This window comes from Gossypium hirsutum, chromosome A06, assembly GCF_007990345.1.
Source record: "Gossypium hirsutum isolate 1008001.06 chromosome A06, Gossypium_hirsutum_v2.1, whole genome shotgun sequence".
NCBI classification, from domain to species: domain Eukaryota; kingdom Viridiplantae; phylum Streptophyta; class Magnoliopsida; order Malvales; family Malvaceae; genus Gossypium; species Gossypium hirsutum.
The window spans coordinates 5,103,696-5,125,721 of record NC_053429.1 but is presented as its reverse complement, the minus strand read 5'-3'; the positions used below and the strand labels follow the sequence as shown (position 1 = coordinate 5,125,721).

At 33.5% G+C, this 22,026-nt stretch overlaps 2 protein-coding genes across 5 annotated transcripts in view; both read left to right on the top strand.

Annotated features, from left to right (window-relative positions):
• The first annotated feature begins 108 nt into the window (after nt 1-108).
• The window catches only part of LOC107962441 (uncharacterized), a 42,556-nt gene continuing 20,638 nt past the window's right edge, over nt 109-22,026 (top strand). The window contains exon 1 of the mRNA XM_016898838.2: nt 109-1,157. Within this exon, the coding sequence (XP_016754327.1) occupies nt 531-1,151 (621 nt within the window). The 5' untranslated portion in view covers nt 109-530 and the 3' untranslated portion in view covers nt 1,152-1,157. The remainder of the gene's footprint in view (nt 1,158-22,026) is intronic.
• On the top strand, nt 15,622-21,026 carry LOC121230353 (uncharacterized). Of its 4 annotated transcripts, XR_005928285.1 has the most exons (9): nt 15,622-15,859; nt 16,495-16,587; nt 17,222-17,314; nt 17,950-18,042; nt 18,678-18,770; nt 19,678-19,986; nt 20,065-20,168; nt 20,260-20,305; nt 20,780-21,026. XR_005928285.1 is itself a non-coding variant. In XM_041114958.1 (6 exons), the coding sequence occupies exons 1-6, from the start codon at nt 15,733-15,735 to the stop codon at nt 19,417-19,419; spliced, it is 957 nt and encodes a 318-aa protein (XP_040970892.1). In that variant the 5' UTR covers nt 15,622-15,732; the 3' UTR covers nt 19,420-19,548. The 4 variants fall into 4 exon arrangements, 3 of the variants coding, with proteins under 3 accessions (XP_040970892.1, XP_040970894.1, XP_040970893.1); XM_041114958.1 differs by lacking the exons at nt 19,678-19,986; nt 20,065-20,168; nt 20,260-20,305; nt 20,780-21,026 and adding an exon at nt 18,962-19,548; XM_041114960.1 differs by lacking the exons at nt 16,495-16,587; nt 19,678-19,986; nt 20,065-20,168; nt 20,260-20,305; nt 20,780-21,026 and adding an exon at nt 18,962-19,548.

The window sequence follows — 22,026 nt, the reverse complement described above, 5'->3', positions numbered from 1 at the left end:
TGGGGCCCACCGATTAGGGGTGTATTGGCTATGCCAATACATCAAACCAAACATGGTGTTAAATCTTTTTTTGTCTATGACTATTAAACCCAAACCAAATTAAAAAAACAAAAAAAAAAACAAGAAGGAAATAACCCGAAGCTAGAAACCCTAAAACTAAAAACGATTTTGGATCTGGAAAGGCGAAGCTAAGGGTGAACCATGAGCGGCGATACTAGTGATTCCTCCAGTTACTTTGATGGGCGAGAGCCAGATGAACTGATCAGGGCCCTCGTTGAGAAATCCCCAGGTACCGATGGTAAAACAGCGCTCGGTTTGCACTTTATTGATCTGATAAGCAATAAAGTCTTTATTAGGGCGATGCCACCTGATGCTCCTTCAGGTTCCACTGTCGTTGCCTGTGGCAACCACGTTTACGTTATTGGGGGAATACGCGAAAATGATGCTAGTCTTCGTGGTTATGATGAAGTAAACGATGTTTTCCAATTAGATTTGAAGGACCTTGAACGTGGGTGGAGAAAAATACTTCTATGTTGTTCCCTCGGGCTTTTCCCCTGGTTCTTACTGCTGAAGGAAAGATTTACGTCTTCGAAGGTATGGGTTCTGAATCTTTTGGCGAGGTTTACGATATAAGTGGGGATATTTGGGAACCATTGTCGCCCCCTCCGAAAGCTATCGATCTATGTGTTCCTGTTCTAGATTCTTCTCGATCTCGGATTTTGGTGCACTACAATGCCAATGATACTCTTTACGCTTATTACTATGATCGTAAATCATGGATTTGCCTCGAACAAAAATTTTGTTACTGGTCTGACTCAGCGACAATCGTGGACGATGTCCTGTATACTGTCATTTATAATTATTCTGGTAAGTTCCGTTCTTTGGAGGCGTATAATTTGCTTGATAAGAAACATTTGCCCGTCAAATGGTCATCAGAATTTTCAGTGAATCCACCACCGAATGGCACTCTGTATCGGTTGGGCAATGGCAAGCTTATTTTGGGTTGGGTCAACCTTTTCCATGAGCATTTTGAGTACATAAGATTTAATATTTGGTGCAACGAGCAGGGAGGCATTCATGCAGCTGCAGAGCATCAATTTGCGACCACTGTTTCATATCGCGAAGATATTTCTAGTATATGGTTGTTCTGAATGAAGGTTAGAGCCCCCTTCATATCAATACTACATGATAATTATTCATTTGCCAATGCTGCTTGCCATTACATTTGGATTGCTCTAAATGAAGGTTAGTGCCCCCTTCAGATCACTACCATATCTTAATTATTCCCATCCTTGTGAATTGACGGATTTTTCATTTGCCAATACTGCTTGTCATTACATTTTGTTTGCTCTTCTTGTCGCTAAGAAGTTGATAGTGAGCCTGGAACTTCCTGTATAAAACTTGAGTAATGCCAAGGTACGGAGTAGACGAATCAAGCATTGGATTTGCATTGTGTGAAAATGTCTACTCTATTTGTTGTTTTAAATGGGTACGAGGCTCCTAGCACCTTTAGAGAACTAGAACTCAAGTTCTGTCTTGCCTTACCCCCAGGCCCCAATAGTTGCTTCTAGTTTTTTGTTCCAACAAGAAAATAAAATATCCTGATCTAAACAAAGGCTTAAATTCCTACTTAGGAAGTTGGTAGACTATGACAATGTTTCTGCCTAAAATATCAGAGCGAGGTTATTACCTATAGGCAAGTGAAGATTTAGTAAAATGATGTCCTTTTGTCGGTGATGGATACCACAGTAAAAATGTCAATATTGATAAGGACTATGATAACCTTGAACAATAAGTAAACAAAGTAAAGCTTGACTGCCACTTAAATAAAATTAGAAAAAGAATTTGGGTGGGTTGTGTTGGGCCAAGAATGGCTCCCTTTTTGTAATTAGGGTTGGGTCTAGTCGAATGATATTGCCCATATTTTGTGCTGGGTCAGGGGCCTAGCCAAACGTGAAAGGTGTTAGTATCCTGTCTAGGCTCGACTTGTGAGCAGGCCTACCTATGACCAAACTATTACTTAGGTTGTAACTTCTACATGACATCGATCCCCCCCAAATTAGTTTTGATAACCTCCGTCTCTCCCACTACTCATGATTGGTGTTACTTTCATATTAGTGCTTTCCTAATAAATTCCCAGCCCTTTTAACTTCACTCGAAGAGGCTATACAGTTGTCCCAGAGATGAAGGTTTGGCTCTCAAGAAATTCTGTACGATTGGTATGACCATCATGATTTAACTGGTCTTGGGAACGTACAACCTTCATCACCGCACTTGTTCCTTTTAGTCTTCCTTTCTGTCTTCGTGCAACATATTGTTTTAATGGTTTACAAGGTTTCCTCATCTTCCTGAACAGAAATTTTTGCAACATGCATATGATAAGAAGCAAGATGAAAATGCAGAAAATATAACTATTACTAAGGCCTTGTTCTTCATTGCTTTTGGGATGAACTTTTTCCCAAAAAAGTGCTTTTATCTGAAAAGCAATGAAGAACAACTATCAGTTTGGCAACTTTTTTAACTTAATTTAAGGCCTTTTTTACAGATGAAAAAGCCATTTATTTTAGCTTTTCCAAGCCTGAAGTTCATTTGGGTTGGTATTTTACCGTTTTAACCTATCTCCTTCACGGTAGAACTTTCCCAATTCTTTGTCTGAAATTGTTCTCTGTATCTTCTCTTCTCCACTGGTACTATCTTTTTCTTCTCTTCTTTTTCTAATTTTTCATTATGCTTTAGTTTTTATTTTCTGATTGTTTGATTTTATGAAATAATTATGAAATATACTCTAATTTTTTCACATTTCTTTCAGCTTTTCTCTTTTGCTTTTACCCATTTTGGTTTGGTTCTTTGTTCCTCTTCTCTTCTCCACCGGTGAGTTTATCTTTTTCTTCTCTTCTTTTTCTAATTGTTCATTATGCTTTTGTTTTTATTTTCTGCACTGCTGGGGTCTGGAGGGCACGATTTCCTGGTGATTTCATTTACCCATATTTTTGTTTTCTAACACGTGGCACCCAGCTGTATGATCTTTTTTAAGTTGTTGGGATTGTGATTTTTGAGTCGGCACCTTAATAAATTGGGCGTGATTTTGTTTTTATTATTCACCAACTTGTTGGATTTCCCATCCGTTTGTTCTTTCTCGAAGGGATCTGCATATTTCTTCTCTGTAAACCTTTCTTCTGCCTTCGCTCCCTTGCTCAGCAGCTCATCCTTTTCATTCTGATTTGAGAGCCCGAGTTTCTTTTGCACTGTTATGGTCTTGGTACTGGTATTGGAACTCTTCTCTAGTATGTTGGCTATTTTTTGTTGTGCTCTGTTTTATTATTAGCTACTCGACAAGTCACTGCCTTGGCACTTTTTTGAATAGAAAAGGGGAGGACGAGGGTGCAGTGTAGGGTTGATTGACGATGTGGGTGAAGTTTTGTTTTGCTTTTCTTTCGATTTATTTTTAATATGATAAAGTTTATGCCTCATATTTAATTGTTAATGTGTATATTTCTTCGTATTAATGGTTGAAATCATGGTTTAATTGTATGGATTTAAGGGGAGTATTGAGTTAACTAAATCGGAAGGTGTTACTTGTCAGCTTCAATGCTAATTGTAACTTAAAAGGAAAATTGATAAAATGCTTTTGACCAAATCTGCTTTGACCTTGAAATTGCTAGTAAATGTTGTAAGATTAAGCTAAGTAAGGATGGAATTAAGCTAGTAAATGGTTCACATTAGGTTGTTTGCTTTGTATTACTGCTAATTCTTACCACTTACCAACTTTTATCAGTGTCCATCATATAGCAGTAATGATCCATAAAAGCGTTTATAATGAGACATGAGATTAGACTGCATACAAATATAACCTCCTGAATGTTAAACTGTGGTTTCTGGAATGGTTAGATGTGTATTTTTAGTGCTCTGTGTCTAAGATATTGCTTTTGTAAGTGTTATGATGGCACTAAAAATAACAAAGGAAAACTTCATTTTACAAGTCAACTAATGTACACTATTAATTTAGGTGCCTCTTTTTTGTTTTTGCAGTTTATGAACACGAGGAAAAAGGTATATTCTTAACCATTGTGGAATTCAAATACGTTTGATTTGTTTGTTTGACAATGAGCAGTGGTGCTGCAATTTCATGATTTTTGACTAGCTGGCCATGGTTTAGTCTTGATATCCTGCAAGAATATTATTTTTAAATCATTTGAAGTCTAAAGAGCTCCCATCTTTATCTTTCCTATTATTAAACACAAATATAGAGCAAAAAAGAAAGGTGAAAAAGCGCATGGTCGAGAAAGTGATGATGATGACGACGACGATGATGATGGTGATGACGGTGAATCAAACAATTCAAGTGATTTTGAAATGGAATTAACAAGAGATGCTATAGCTTCTAGTTTAATGAATTCACTTTAAATTGATGCTATTGTAAAATTTTTAGTATTTATATTTGGTATATAAATATTATCCATTTTTGAAACTTTAATCCAAATATATGTAATATTTTAATTTGTTAGGTTTATGTTTTCTATATTATGTTAATATCTAATATGAATTATATATTCATAGTATATTTTAAAATAAAATAATACAAATGTGTTAAAAACATTAATTAAAAATAAAAAAATAATTTTTAAAATAATACAATTCTATCAATATTTAATTACAAATAATATTTTAATATAGTTTATATATTCTAATTAAATTTAATAAATAATTAATATTAATTATATAGAAATATTTAAAATTAATATTATATATTAATTTTTTAACAATAAGTTATAATAAATTATTTTATATTATTACTAAAATATCATAATATTAACTAATTTAAACATTATTTAAATACATATTTGTTACTTTATAATATTATGTCTAAAATAGACATATTATGTCCAAACACACCCTAAGTGAGGATAGATTTATTCAATAGGCTGAATTTGATTTGAGATAGTGAATATGATTACTAAGTGAGCTATTAGCTCGTTGAAATCTGTAAGAGAGTGGACAAAATATTACTTAAGAATATAACTCTAATAAATGGGAATTACTTAGTCCTACAACTAGAGAATTTGAAACAGAGAAAAAGTAATTAGTAGGGGACAAAAATGTTTATTTGGAAATTCTTGTTAAATATTTTGCCATCCTATTTCCGGTTTTGTATATCATATGAATAGTATGTTTTCTTGGAATGTGAAAAGGTTTGGGAGTGATAATTATATCTGTATTGTTTTTTCCTCGTTTCTTTGATTTTGTTCTTGCGTGCTTGATTGATGAAGCTCCAACACGTAAGAAGTCAAAAATGAAAATGGAATGAATTACATAGGAAGACGAATGCTGCATACTGCAGATGTATATCTGAAAAACCATTAATAGATTATGGAGATCGTTTCTCTGATGTGTTTGTTTTGTTGGTAGTTGTGAGCTATAATAATAATAATAATCTTACTCACTTTTCATTGTTGTAAAAGGTCATGGAAGCTTTTATTATTATTAACAATGTTGATTTTTATAGCTCATTTGGTGCCTGTTGATGTGGTCTGCTGATAGATATGTGTATATACGATTTTCTATGACTTTTTATAAATGTTTGTTGATTTTTTTAATGTTTTATACATTAAATGCTAGTTTTTGCCATGTGGTGAAATCAACCAGCAAAAAAAATGGCATTTTTGGCTTTGTAACTTTGATGGATAACTTTAATGATAAAAGGGTTTAATTTATTATAATTCTAACGTCTAGGGGTTCAATTTTTGGTTTTTGTCCATTGAGCCTTCAATTTTCGCTGCAATGATATAAAATTATATTCTTAATCTCAGATATTTGTTCTCTCCCTTTTAGGCCTCAGCTGAAACGTGTTGGTGCATGGAGTTGAGTCGAGACCCATGTTGATGGTGAAGAGAGACTTTGAAGACGCGATCAATTATTTTGGTTAAAACTTTGAAGTTGTTCATGTAATTGGGTGTTTTCTTTTTGGAAACCGAAATATTAACAAAGTTAAAACCATACAGTATTGTGATTTTGCACTTTATTCAGTTCTCTTAAGGCTATCTCTCTTGCCCTTCAAATAACACTCATTACATGGTTTGAATTTTTATTTTTTAAATTAAATAAATGCATTTGAAAATTAAATTAAACTTTCGTGGTCAGAGACGAATCCAGGGGTTCGCAGAGACGAATCCAGGGGTTGGCAGGGGGTCAAACCTCTAAAATAGAAAATTGTTATAGCCCTATAATAACTTTTAAAATTTTAAAATATTGATGAAAGTAATGTATAGTGGTAAATTTTAAATTTCACGTAATTTTGCATATTAGCCCTAAATAATTTAAGAAATTTGAATTTTCTATTAAATAAGCATTTAACAAATCGCTGGATTTAGATATAATCATGAATGTTATATTTGGAATTATTTTACTATCCAATTTATGTAGGATTTGGGAACTTAGTTTTAAATTTTGGATTTGAATTTAAAAATATATATATATACAGATTGAGTGATAACATATATACAAAATATAACATATATACAGATTGAGTGATTATTTCTTAAAAACAAGAATTTGTTGGATTCCTAATAACTAGTTGATTTGGGTTCCTAAGGTATATATGAATTTGACAAATTCATACTTTTTTTATACCATTTTAAATATATATTCTATTGAAACAAATACATTTATAGAAAAAAAATTTTAAAGATCTTCATATTAGAGTAAGTGATTTAGGGGTATTTAAATTTCAGTTAAAATTAATCGGTCAGTTTACTAATTTAATTCGATTAGATGTTGGTTAATAATTTTTTAAAAGTTCAGTTATTGGTTAATTTGGCTCGAAAGCGAGCAATTAACCAAATTAATCGAACTTAATAACTAATATCATATATTATATGTATTATGCTTAGCCTACTGCCCACCTAATCCCTAACCAGCGGCTTACCCCAGCACTCCTAAGTCCTACCCACTATAAACCTAATTTAGTATAATTTATAAACCCAACCCAATTTACAGTATTGGAACTAAATCCGCAATTTTCATAAAATACAGTATTGGTTAATTTGGCTCGAAAGCGAGCAATTAACCAAATTAATCGAACTTAATAACTAATATCATATATTATATGTATTATGCTTAGCCTACTGCCCACCTAATCCCTAACCAGCGGCTTACCCCAGCACTCCTAAGCCCTACCCACTATAAACCTAATTTAGTATAATTTATAAACCCAACCCAATTTACAGTATTGGAACTAAATCCGCAATTTTCATAAAATACAAGTACTAGTAGAGATATTTTGCCGATTATTTTAACCTGAAAGTTTCAAGGATGGACTTGCTCAATTGGTTTGCAGACAAGTCTAGATACAAAAGCTTGGACATAAGACCTAGTTCCAAGGGTACATTACCAGAAAGTTTGTTCCCATTCAAACCAAGATAAAGCAAAGATGTCAACTTTTGCACAACCTCCAATGGGCAGAATTACACCTTGAAATTCATTGTCAAGTCAATGAATTTTAGGTTCGGGTAAACACCTAAATATTTATATATATTCCCTCTAAGTCAGTTTTTTTCAAGGCAGACTCTCTTCGAGCTAGTGCAAAATTTTAACCCTTGAGGGATTGGCCTAGTCAGCTGGTTGTTATCTGCTGTGAAGTATTCAAGTGATCCACCATGGCAAATGCCTTGCGGCAAATTTGTGTTAATTATATATTGATATGGACAAATTTAGTATAAATTGAGGTTTATCTAACCAAATATTTTTAAATGGTTATATATAATATTAATACCACGTATAAAATCAACCCAGACTCCAACTATTCTAGCCCCACCCCTCACCATCATATGTAGTATTTAGCTCAATGAGTCTGATAGCCGGAGGCAACTACATTTCCTTACCCATAATCACACTCATTAAAACTTTATAACAGAATAGAAACATAAATGTGAGATGAACTCCCCATGTTCTGGTGTTGCTTCCCATGTCACAATTAGAAAACCATTAAATTTTTTAGAAACAATTTTGAGGATTTTATTAAAAGCTTTATATCCACTTAGTTGTAGCAATCTAGGAATTAGCCCAGCCTAGTGTGCTAGATGTAACAGCCCAATTTTAGTAAAATTAGAATAGTAGTTTCGGGACCACAAATCCGAGTCCAAAAAATAAAATTATTTTAATTTCATGAAATGATTGGTAATATGATAAGAAGATTACATGAAAATTTTGATAGGAAAATTTTATTGATTATGTGTCTAATTGCAAAAAAGACTAAATTGCATAAAATGTTAAAGTTGAATTCTAGTGGCTATAAGGATCAAATAGCTATGAAATTCAAAATGTAACGTCCTTGTGTGGCAATTAGACCATTGATGAAAACTATATAGATATTTTTGGTGAATCATCCATGGAAAATTAGAAAAAGGGCAAGGACTAAATTGGAAATAAAAATAATTAAAAGTTGATAAATGATTAAAATGAAATTAATATCATTTTATATCATATTCTTCATAAAAAATACATGGAAACCCTAGGAGAGAGAAAAGAAACTTTTCAAGCTTGAATTGGTAAGTTTCTAGTCTCGGTTTTTGTAATTTTCATATTTTTGGAATTGAGAAAGTCTAATTTCTCTATTTTGGGGTTTAATTTGAAAAGAAATTAAAGTATAGAAAATTTTCCATGGATGAATATGCTGAAAATTGAAAGTTTATGGTAGAAAAATTTTATGGTAGAAATTGAAAGGTTGTTGATAGATAAACAACTTTTCCAAAGTGATTTTTTTTATGGAAACATGTTTAGAGACTAAATTGATAAGTGATGAAATTCATGGAAAAATTCTGTATTTTATTAAATATGTGTGCTGTAACACCCCCACGCTCGAAACCGTCACCGGAGTCAGGCTTGAGGTGTTACTAAACTTATCTTACCTTTTAAACAACTCTAAACCACTTATTTTAATTTTTGGAGTAAACTGTTTTTCTGCGTCATGGTTGCTTAAAAATTCATTTCTTGAGTTTCAAAATTCAAAATTAAGATCCATAAATTTTTCCTGAAACTAGACTAATATATCTATCTACTAATTTTTTTCTAGAATTTTTGACTTGTCCAATTAGTACAGTTTATTAGTTAAAGTTTCCCCTGTTTCAAAACTCAACTGCAGTGACCTCTTCTTACTACAAACAATTTTTATTCCTGTACAAAATTCATATGACTAAGCCGTTTGTTTCTCTCAAAACTAGATTCAACAAGGATTCTAACCATATAAATTAAACCTTCTAATTAGTTTTTTACAATTTATGGTGAATTTCCAAAGTTGAAATAGGGGATCCAAAAATCGCTCTGACCCTGTTTCACTAAAACTCAAATATCTCATAAAATATAATATCTTTACCTATTTTGCTTATTCCATAAGAAAATATACATAATAATATTTAATTTAATATATTATTCATCTTAAAACTATATTTCTACAATTTTTAGTGATTTTTCAAAGTTACGTCATTTCTATTACTTGAATTTGTTTTTAGGTTACTTTCACATTTTTCATAATTTTCATGTGATAATCATCATTCAATTATACATATTAATAAACATGTATATCATCGGCTATTTTATTAGCTAATCACTAGCAAGTATTTACACATCATTCATTATTCATATTATACCAAAAGTAGCTAAGTTTCTATACATGCCATATCCAAAACAAAACGTCTAGTTATATCGAGTTATTTCTTTGATAGTGTGATTGGCCTCCAACGTTTCCTTCGATCCCCGAGTGACTAGATAAGTACTATAAGAAGAAGAAAATAAAGAGATTAAGCACTAGGCTTAGTAAGCTTACAAGCAAATAAATCACAACATTCAACATAATGGATAATTATGCATAATATCATCTAACACCATAAATTTCTTTACTTCTCAATTTCTATCTTCTTCTTTATTCCCTTACCTTCTTTCTTACCTGACCTTTCCTTTTTCATAAGTATAATATACTTTTCCTTTGCTGTTAATTCACTGTAATTTAACTCGTATCCTGACCCGTTGAACCACTCGAAATACTAAGGATACTAGGGTCGTTCCTGTCTATCAATATCCTGCCAATGCCATGTCTTTGACATGGACTTACATGAATTATTCCTGTCTCCAATGCCATATATAATATGGACTTACATGGCTCATTTCTGTTCTGTCCTGTCAACCCTAATATCCTAACATTCCTAAGGTTCAACCGGGGCTTTCTAACACTTTTCCTCTGTCACTTCACCTTAAATTCAACTTTAAATATTTTCATAACATAAATATATAAATGCTGGAAATTGACAATAATAATGTAAAATAAAAGAATATTGCATTTATTTACTGTAACTTACCTTGATACAAAATGTGACTAAACTTTACAATTTAGTCCTTTACTTTTTCTTTTCCCCGATCTACTCCAGAATTTCATTCTTCTTGATCTATAATAGCAAATTTAACTTATTTAATATTCACATTTATTAAAACAGTCCTTGACCCAAACTTTTGCAAAATTATATTTTTACCCCTAAACTTTCACATATTTGCACTTTTTCCCCAAGGCTCGTAAATTAAACTTCATCCTATTTTCTTATGTTTTATGACATGCTGATCATTTTTCCCTTCTATGGCAATATCAAAATCACACTCTAACATATACTTATGACTATTGGTATTTTTTTTTCTAATTTAAGCCATTTTACTCGTTTTCACTTAAAACCGAGTAGCATAAGTTGTTTAACATAATTTAAAACCTCATATTCTATCATAAAACACCAAAATACACAAATTTCAGCCATGGGTATTTTTCCAAATATGAACCCTAGGTTGAATTATTGCTAGAATAAGCTTAATCAAGTTACCGGGACTCCAAAAACGTAAAGATCATTAAAAACGGGGCTTGGAATCACTTACTATGAAGCTTGAAAGTTGAAGAAACCCCAGCTATGGAGGAGAGCAAAAATCGGCAGAAACTAATTGAGAAGATGACCATTTTTGTGTTATTTTTCCCTTTTTAATTCATTTAATATCTAAATGACCAAATTACCCCTCCTTACTAAACTTTCAAAAATTCCTTCCATGTCCTAATTTTTGTCCATGAACTTAAAATTGGTCAAATTGTTATTTAAACCCTCCTAATTAATATTCCAAAGTAATTTCATACTAAAAACTTCTAGAATGCAAGTTTTGCAAATTATTCGATTTAGTCCCTAACCTCAACTTAAGCACTTTATGCATAGAATTTCATCACGAAATTTTTACACAATCATGCAATCATACCATGAACCTCAAAATAATAATAAAATAATTTTTTCTATCTCGAATTTGTGGTTTCGCAACCACTATTCTGTTTAGGCCCTATTTCGGGATGTTACATGTGCTGTAAAAGTTATATTAGAATTTTGATTAGGCTTGGAATAAGGAGTAAATTGCATGAACTTTATTTTCCGAGCCTATTGGAATTAATTAAAAGTTTAACGGAAAAATGATACTTTTGCCTAAAATGTGAATTGGATTCAATTGAATGTGAAATGTATGGAATTGATGATTAAATTAATTTATATAGATCCAGAAGTACCAAATAAAGAGAAAGATCGAGGGAAAGAGAAAGTTTCGGATTAGTAGATACGAACAATTATCAAGGTAAGTTCGTATAACTTAAATAAGCATGAAAATGTGTTGGTTTGATTGTTGAATTGTATATGACTTGATATGTGAATTATATGTACATGAAGCATGAATATGGAATGATAAGAAATATGTAAGAGATTGTAAAATGATTGAAAAAGGGTTATAATCCGTTTGAATACAGAATCCCGATGGATACATGATTCTTGATGTGAAATGAGATCCTGCATGAGTTGCAGAAAAGATTTAACTCGGACAGGTAATCTATTGCTCTCATCATTTAAAAGTATTTAGCTTGGTCGGGTAATCCTCTGAAATGGGCTCTCAAGAATATGTGTTTCAATTAGGACTTAGCCTGGACTTGTAATCCTAATTGACTGAGGATTTAGCCTGGATTGGTAATCCAAATTGGACTCTATAGGGAATTCATTGTCATACAAGGATTTAGCCTGGACTGGTAATCCGACAAAGCCTTTAGAGTATATGTGTTACAGTTAGAATTTAGCCTGGATGGTAATTCTACTATATAATATGTGGCTCGAGAGTGTACCTAAAAGGTACTACTGGATATGAATTAACGGATAATGAAATTGTGCACCTCATCTGTACAATTGGAAATATCCATCGGAAAGTCGATAATTCAATGGAAACAGTAAATAAGTGACATGGAAAAGATGAAATGGATTGTGAATGTGGCATGATGAGCTCATCTATGCATATTGGTGTTTGAAACTAACTTATTTGGTTGAGTGTATGTGATTAGGCAAATTGCCAAGTTGTTGAAAAACATGAAATGTATGGTTAATATGTTGAATATAAATGGTAAGTATAATTCTTGTTATACGAGCTTACTAAGCATGAAATGCTTACTAGGTTTTATTTTCCCTATTTTATAGTGCTCTAAGGCTCGCGAAGGTTGGAGATTGGTCGGAGGAAATCATCACACTATCCACCCTTTGATTTTGGTATAAATGATAAACTTGATTTTGGTATAATGGCATGTATAGGTTATATGGTCTAAATTGTAAATGATGAATATAAACTAGCCATTGGGATGGCTAGTAATAGTTGTTTTTGGTATGCTGTGAGTTCTTAATATGATAAATATCACATGTTAAGTAAGTTCAACATGACAATCAATGATGCAAACTATATAAGGTAAGCTTATAAGTGTGGATATATGAGATGATGAAACAATTTGTTTGATGTATATTAATTAAAATTATGTTTGAATTGGTTGGATTCTACTTGTAAATATTGGTGCAGGAAAAATGACAAGTTTTGGGTGAGAAATGAGGCTAGGAATGGCCTTATTTTTCTACACGGGTAGACACAATACATGGGCATGTTATCTGGCTGTGTGTCCTCTGTATTTCAAATTTGCAAAACAGAATGCTCAAAATTGAGCACACGAGCAGAGACACGGGCGTGTGTCTCAGCCGTATGGATGACACGGCCTTGAATATGGGCATGTGTCATGGTTTTCCGTGTCATGGTCGTATGAAGTCTGCACCTAATTTTTGAAAAAGAAATTGACGTGTAGCCTGGCTATGTGAAAATTGCACCTTAATATTTACAAGTCAGAGAGTTACACAGGCTAGCGACACGGCATGTGACCAACAACATGGTCATGTGACCTAGCAACACGACCGTGTGACTTATCTCTCGCATCACACGGGCTAGACATGGGCGTGTCACTAGCCACACGGCCTGACCACACAGGCATGTGGGTATTGTTCATAAGAAAAATTTTAAAATTTTGCAAAAAATTCTTTGAGTTTCAGATTTGGTCCCGACCCGCTTCTAATGTTTGTATTGGGCTTCGAGGGTCCAATCAAGGGATGTTATGATTGTTCTCGTTAAATGAATAGTAAATGACATGATTATTCTGTAAATGTTCTGTATTTACTGGTAATACTCCAAACCCTGTTCTAGCGACGGATACGGGTTAGGGGCATTACACTGGAACTCAATTGCAATGGTCTTCTCACAACTTCAAATGGGTAAGTAGCTGTTATCTATTTTTTAATTTAGTGACTTCCCATATTAATTTATTGCATATAGATTAATTATTTGATTTAATTAAGTGTTATAAAAATATTTTTTGGTTGATTTAAATAAAAAATCTCTAAGATATGTTTTGAAGCCATTCAAATTAATCTTCGCGAAACAGTAGATCTAATTTGCTTGATTTAAATAAATCCAATTTTTAAAAATTTGTTGCTTCATAATAGCAATCTTCAAATATGAACTAATACATGTCCATAATATCAACTAATTCATGGCCCAACTATACTGTTTTAAAAAATTGCTAACTTCAAACACGACAACTTATAAAACCTTGGGTAGTTATCGACATAATTGTAAATACTTGGTGTCGTTGCTCTTACAAGTGCCTCAACAATTTTAAAACATTTTCTTTTAAAAGCAATTTCAATTGGAGTGTATAGGATACCAAACTAACAAATTTAATTTTATTAGGCATAAACTTCTATTGCATTTTATTAGAGTTCATTCAACTAGGGGTGAGTATTCAGTCGAGTCGAGTCAAAAAATTTTGAGTCAAGTCGAGTCGAGTTAACAAATCCTATTATTTATGCTCAATGTTGTGTTTATATAGACCAATTATTTAACTAGTAGACAAAGTATATGATTATTTAACTACATAAACAATATAATGATTTTACCATTTAAGTTAGTAGATAAACATTTATCAAAATGAAATAGTTTTGTCTTTTAATTTAATGGTTTTGACTTTTAACTTTAAAAAATGTAAACATTTATCAAAACGACGTAGTTTTGCATTTTCTTAGTCGAATTTTTGGATAACTCGAATTGTGTAATTCACATCCGAGTTAAACTAAAAAATTTCATTTATTTTATTCGAGTTGATCTAAATAACTTGATTAACTTGAATTGTTCTACTAAAACTTTAAATTTTTATGGAGTTTTTCGAATCGAATCGAATTTTGCTCACCTTTACATTTAATCATTTCACTCCAATCTTGAAACATTAAATTTATTCGTTGGTCAAATTTAAATAAAATATAACATGTTATTTGATTGAACTTGACTTTACTCAAAGCGTAACGTTACTTTTCTACCCAAATTTAACTCAAATGAGTTTGAAAGAATTCGAATTTAACTTAATCTGCACTAGAAATGATTATGCGATAGTTGTAACAAAATTTCTGGACTGTTATATAAGTCCAGCCTAGCCCAACTCGACCTGGCAAAAAAAACAAAAGGCTAAATTTTTGTTCAAACTTGGTCTGAGGATTATCTATAGTGGGCATACTCTTCCTCTCCAGCGCACCTCCTTACCGCCGCTCCCGTACGCCACCAGATGCCAGAAAAAAACCTCCGTACCTGCACAACGAAAGGACAAACGATAGCAAAGCAAAGAGAAAAAAAAACAAATTGTATTTTTTCCTTTTCTTTTAGGCTATAAAAGACCGAATATAACGAATGTAACGAGGTTAGAAATCTGAATAGAGAAGAACAATACAAACAGAAGCATTTTTTTTAAAAAGGTTGCATTTTTATCTTTTTCGATTTCTGTTTTTTTTTTATTTTGCTTTTAAGTTTCGAAAATAAAAAAGAGAAATAGGAGATTACCTCTTATTTGAGCCGTCGGAACCCATTTCCTTGGCTAAAATCGAAGCAAAGAGTGGCTTTGGGGTGGTGAGCACCGAGACCTTCGGGCTTGGCCTTAAACGGAGATTAAACGGAGCCTCTTCTCATCACCGGAAGTCAATTGCCGTGGCTGAATGGTGGTGAGATAGAGATGGTCGGCCAAAAAGGAGGAATTACGAGGGTGTTTAAGTTTTTCTTTCTGTTTTACTGCTAGAATTGTGTTCTGTGAACTGTATACATGTGTACTGTATTGAGATTATCTATAGTGGGGATACTCAATCTAATGTGATCCTGAATTATGTTTAAGAAGCCGAAAAATTGTTCGAATTGTGTTAGCAGGAATGTGACTGTGCAGTGGTACGGGGAATTCTATATTGTTATCTCATAACTTAATCCTGGGAAATGCGTTCTAGTGTTATAAATTGTTCTACTAAACTCTTATGTAAGCATTTTTTAGCCCGGGATTAAATATTTTTAATGATCAGTTTCTATTTTCACCAAAAATTCCTAGGTTTCGTTGTTCCGCTCACTACTTTCGTCTCCTTCTCCGCTCCAACCTTCAACTGTCTCCGTCCTGCCGCTGGTCAATCTCATCCAAATCCAGGTATGTTTTTTTCAATCCCTTCTATATTCAATGCTACTTGTCCTTGAAGTTGCCAGTAAATCAAATTTTCTTTTTGGGTTTTTGCTCAAAATTTTCAATTCCTCTTCTGTTTACAATATATTCTGCTTTAGTAGTATTAGCTAAAATCGAAGCAAAGAGTGGCTTTGGGGTGGTGAGCACCGAGACCTTCGGGCTTGGCCTTAAACGGAGATTAAACGGAGCCTCTTCTCATCACCGGAAGTCAATTGCCGTGGCTGAATGGTGGTGAGATAGAGATGGTCGGCCAAAAAGGAGGAATTACGAGGGTGTTTAAGTTTTTCTTTCTGTTTTACTGCTAGAATTGTGTTCTGTGAACTGTATACATGTGTACTGTATTGAGATTATCTATAGTGGGGATACTCAATCTAATGTGATCCTGAATTATGTTTAAGAAGCCGAAAAATTGTTCGAATTGTGTTAGCAGGAACGTGACTGTGCATTGGTACGGGGAATTCTATATTGTTATCTCATAACTTAATCCTGGGAAATGCGTTCTAGTGTTATAAATTGTTCTACTAAACTCTTATGTAAGCATTTTTTAGCCCGGGATTAAATATTTTTAATGATCAGTTTCTATTTTCACCAAAAATTCCTAGGTTTCGTTGTTCCGCTCACTACTTTCGTCTCCTTCTCCGCTCCAACCTTCAACTGTCTCCGTCCTGCCGTTGGTCAATCTCATCCAAATCCAGGTATGCTTTTTTCAATCCCTTCTATATTCAATGCTACTTGTCCTTGAAGTTGCCAGTAAATCAAATTTTCTTTTTGGGTTTTTGCTCAAAATTTTCAATTCCTCTTCTGTTTACAATATATTCTGCTTTAGTAGTCTTAGCTAAAATCGAAGCAAAGAGTGGCTTTGGGGTGGTGAGCACCGAGACCTTCGGGCTTGGCCTTAAACGGAGATTAAACGGAGCTTCTTCTCATCACCGGAAGTCAATTGCCGTGGCTGAATGGTGGTGAGATAGAGATGGTCGGCCAAAAGGAGGAATTACGAGGGTGTTTAAGTTTTTCTTTCTGTTTTACTGCTAGAATTATGTTCTGTGAACTGTATACATGTGTACTGTATTGAGATTATCTATAGTGGGGATACTCAATCTAATGTGATCCTGAATTATGTTTAAGAAGCCGAAAAATTGTTCGAATTGTGTTAGCAGGAACGTGACTGTGCAGTGGTACGGGGAATTCTATATTGTTATCTCATAACCTAATCCTGGGAAATGCGTTCTAGTGTTATAAATTGTTCTACTAAACTCTTATGTAAGCATTTTTTAGCCCGGGATTAAATATTTTTAATGATCAGTTTCTATTTTCACCAAAAATTCCTAGGTTTCGTTGTTCCGCTCACTACTTTTGTTTCCTTCTCCGCTCCAACCTTCAACTGTCTCCGTCCTGTCGCTGGTCAATCTCATCCAAATCCAGGTATGTTTTTTTCAATCCCTTCTATATTCAATGCTACTTGTCCTTGAGGTTGCCAGTAAATCAAATTTTCTTTTTGGGTTTTTGCTCAAAATTTTCAATTCCGCTTCTGTTTACAATATATTCTGCTTTAGTAGTATTAGCTAAAATCGAAGCAAAGAGTGGCTTTGGGGTGGTGAGCACCGAGACCTTCGGGCTTGGCCTTAAACGGAGATTAAACGGAGCCTCTTCTCATCACCGGAAGTCAATTACCGTGGCTGAATGGTGGTGAGATAGAGATGGTCGGCCAAAAAGGAGGAATTACGAGGGTGTTTAAGTTTTTCTTTCTGTTTTACTGCCAGAATTGTGTTCTGTGAACTGTATACAAGTGTACTGTATTGAGATTATCTATAGTGGGGATACTCAATCTAATGTGATTCTGAATTATGTTTAAGAAGCCGAAAAATTGTTCGAATTGTGTTAGCAGGAACGTGACTGTGCAGTGGTACGGGGAATTCTATAATGTTATCTCATAACTTAATCCTGGGAAATGCGTTCTAGTGTTATAAATTGTTCTACTAAACTCTTATGTAAGCATTTTTTAGCCCGGGATTAAATATTTTTAATGATCAGTTTCTATTTTCACCAAAAATTCCTAGGTTTCGTTGTTCCGCTCACTACTTTCGTCTCCTTCTCCGCTCCAACCTTCAACTGTCTTCGTCCTGCCGCTGGTCAATCTCATCCAAATCCAGGTATGTTTTTTTCAATCCCTTCTATATTCAATGCTACTTGTCCTTGAAGTTGCAAGTAAATCAAATTTTCTTTTTGGGTTTTTGCTTAAAATTTTCAATTCCTCTTCTGTTTACAATATATTCTGCTTTAGTAGTATTAGCTAAAATCGAAGCAAAGAGTGGCTTTGGGGTGGTGAGCACCGAGACCTTCGGGATTGGCCTTAAACGGAGATTAAACGGAGCCTCTTCTCATTATCGAAAGTCAATTGCCATGGCTGAATGGTGGTGAGATAGAGATGGTCGGCCAAAAAGGAGGAATTACGAGGGTGTTTAAGTTTTTCTTTCTGTTTTACTGCTAGAATTGTGTTCTGCGAACTGTATACATGTGTACTGTATTGAGATTATCTATAGTGGGGATACTCAATCTAATGTGATCCTGAATTATGTTTAAGAAGCCGAAAAATTGTTCGAATTGTGTTAGCAGGAACGTGACTGTGCAGTGGTACGGCGAATTCTATATTGTTATCTCATAACTTAATCCTGGGAAATGCGTTCTAGTGTTATAAATTGTTCTACTAAACTCTTATGTAAGCATTTTTTAGCCCGGGATTAAATATTTTTAATGATCAGTTTCTATTTTCACCAAAAATTCCTAGGTTTCGTTGTTCCGCTCACTACTTTCGTCTCCTTCTCCGCTCCAACCTTCAACTGTCTCCGTCCTGCCGCTGGTCAATCTCATCCAATTCCAGGTATGTTTTTTTCAATCCCTTCTATATTCAATGCTACTTGTCCTTGAAGTTGCCAGTAAATCAAATTTTCTTTTTGGTTTTTTGCTCAAAATTTTCAATTCCTCTTCTGTTTACAATATATTCTGTTTTAGTAGTATTAGCATAAGATTGTCTCCTTTATTAGTTTAATTTTTATTTTTGGTTTGCAACAGTTATGTCGGAACCATATTGTGAGAATATGAAAGAGGATGCTGGTGTGTATTATGGAGTGCTAAAGATTTCAGGAAAAGAAATTAGCTCCACTTTCTTGCCGTTTAAAGACGAAGAGAAAGCTTTGGAGCTATACACACATTTAGTGGAGCATCACGATAACTGGATATTAAGTTGCCATCATCTTGTACGGTATCAAGATGAATGGCTGGTTGGACTAGAATATTCTAAAAATATTGTAACATATTTTAGAGAAAAGATGGAGGTGTGGGAAAGTAGTGATCTAAATCAGCATGAATGGTTCAACTATATTAGTGAGGATTTCATTAAGATCTTAAAGGATATTGCTTGTTTCGGGCTAAAAGTAATAAGAGCATTTACACGCAAGATCCGACGAAGCCTATATTCATCACTAATTTCAGTGGGGGGTAAAGTTTTTACCCAATTTGAATGCATCTGACCAACCAATAGAAGGTGATATTGATGAGTTGAAATATTTGATGAACTACATCGTCAATATGCCATTTGGATCTATTATCCGAAATTATGAGAATTTCAATATGCCGAATGAATTATCATTGTTTCTTAACTAGCTCAAATCTCAAAACTTGTAAGTTATGTTTCATATATTTATTTTAAAGTTCAATAACTCATATGTTCTACTTCATTAATTTTATAATTTTTTTGTTTTCTTATTTGACTATGTCCAAATGGACAGGAAATAGATGAGTCCCGTGTTTCTACTGGATGTGCCTTTATTTTGGAGACCTGTTGATAAGTTCCATTTTATTATAAATCTGGATCACATGATGAAGCGTGGAGAGATTATGCAGGGTTTTATTGATAGATGCCTATTTCTCTTGCGAAAGAAATATTCATATAAATGGATGTCGGTGGTGAAATGTGATCCGGTGCTTAAATCTGTATTAGAGCATCCAGAATCTCATTACCCAACTAATTCCTTGTCCTCTGTAGTACAGTACTGCTCTAATGTTTACCTTCATTACAACGACAAATAACAGTAGAAGTAAGATTTCAATATTTTTTATTATGATATTCTATTTACTTTTGTTATTAACTTATACTTAAATTGTTTATTTTATAGATTAGCATCATTAACATTGAGAGTGAGTTGAGTACGCTACTGCCAAAACTGTATCTTCATCTATTTGAAGGTCTAATCAATTATGCAATAGGCAATAAAAGCAGGTAAGGAATATAGAAAAATTATATTATCATTGCAAAATTGTTTTTTTAATTCATATTAAATGAATATTGTTATTTTATTGTTTTGATATAGGCACCCAGTTTTTTCGAAATCAATTATTTCCGAAAATATATGAAAGGTAAGCAAGTTGGTTTTCTCTTTAAATATATTTAGAAACTATCACACCTCAAAGTCTGGACTAGAAGTAGGAAAAAGAAAAGAATAAAAAAAATCACGTGATTAAGAGGAAGAAAAGAAAATATGAGTTTAGAAAATCTAGGTAAGAGAAATACGGGTTAGAGAGTAGTAACTAGAACTTTGGATTAGCTTAGGTGAGATTAGAATTGCAATTGAGGATCAAATTGAAGCAAATTACTTCAATTGAAATTGAGAAATTCGATTTCTTAAAACAAGTCGCTAGAAATTAGACTATGTTAAAGATTTAATTTCATGCATGTTGATATTAATTAATTTCATGCATGTTAATAATATATTTAATCTTCTTACTTATTTGTTTATTCAATTTTATTATGTTTATAATTGAATTTAAATTATGTTAGTACTATTGAGTATATATTACTAAGCGTACAGTTATATTTATTTTTGTGCGTAGGTATCGGATGGGAGCTTTAGTAAATACATGGTCAAGCATCCATTTTCTCCAGCTCAACTCGAAAGTCATTTTGTTACTATTTTGTATGTTGAGTCTTAAGGTATGTAACTAGGTTGGTAAACTTGTTACTTGAGTAATTTTAGGTACTTTTGGCGTTTTTAATATTGTTTGGTACTTGAGTCTCTATTGAGTATACAGTTATAAAGCCACCAGCTATTGTCTAGCATAATACAAAGCTGTTGAGTTATAACCAGACCAAATCATATTAGTTGCATTTCATAATAACAGGTCCAAGTCAAATACATAGTTTGATTTGGTATATGTAGCTTTAAAAAAATTTGGGTCGAGCCCGAGTTTAACATATATAATTTGGATCCAGTTTGAACAAAAATTTAACTGTTTTTTGAAGAGCGCTCGGGTAACCACGTTTACGTTCTTGGGGGAATAAGCAAAACTGATGCTACTTTTGGTGGTTATGATGATGTAAACGATGTTTTTCGATTAGATTGGAAGGACCTTGAACATGGGTGGAGAAAACTACTTCTATGTTGTTCCCTCAGGCTTTTCCCCTGGTTTTTGCTGCAGAAGGAAAGATTTACGTCTTCGAACAATTGGGTTTTGAATCTTTTGGCGAGGTTTACGATATAAGTGGGGATATTTGGGAACCATTGTCGCCCCCTCCGGAAGTTATCGCTCTAAGTAATCCTGTTCTAGATTCTTCCCGATCTCGGATTTTGGTGCACTGCCTTGTCAATGATTCTCTTTATGCTTATTACTATGATCGTAAATCATGGGTTTGCCTCGAACAAAAATTTTGTTACTGGTCTGGCTTAGCGTCTGTACAAGCCCAATTTTGGGCCCAAAACCCCTAAACCCACTAAGCCAATAACCCCAAACCTACCCATGCCCACACGCACAACAAAAGAAAAAGCTAAGGAAACCCTAGCCGTCAGCACATGCTCCTCACCCCATCCACCATCGACGCCTGCAAGTGGCCTCTGCTCCACCACCGTTTGCCTGCAGCAACAACAGAAGAATAGACAAATATTAAAAGAAAAAGAAATGTAATGGCTATTTAAAAGCCAAATCAAAAACCATTGTAAGGGGGCATTCTTTTAAAAATAAAAAGCGAACAACATTCGATTTCAAGAAAAAACAGAGACTTTAGCAACATCAAAAGCAGGGAATAGCCCCATATTAGAGACCGGAGAACCGAAAACAGCAAATCTAAGGTCTATTTTCTTTTT

Coding starts and splice junctions, on each gene's coding strand:
- LOC121230353 (XM_041114958.1), top strand. CDS start 15,733: ATGATCAGTTTCTATTTTCACCAAAAATTCCTAGGTTTCGTTGTTCCG. Junction 16,588..17,221: donor TCAATCTCATCCAAATCCAG/GTATGCTTTTTT, acceptor AAAAATTCCTAG/GTTTCGTTGTTCCGCTCACT. Junction 18,043..18,677: donor TCAATCTCATCCAAATCCAG/GTATGTTTTTTT, acceptor AAAAATTCCTAG/GTTTCGTTGTTCCGCTCACT.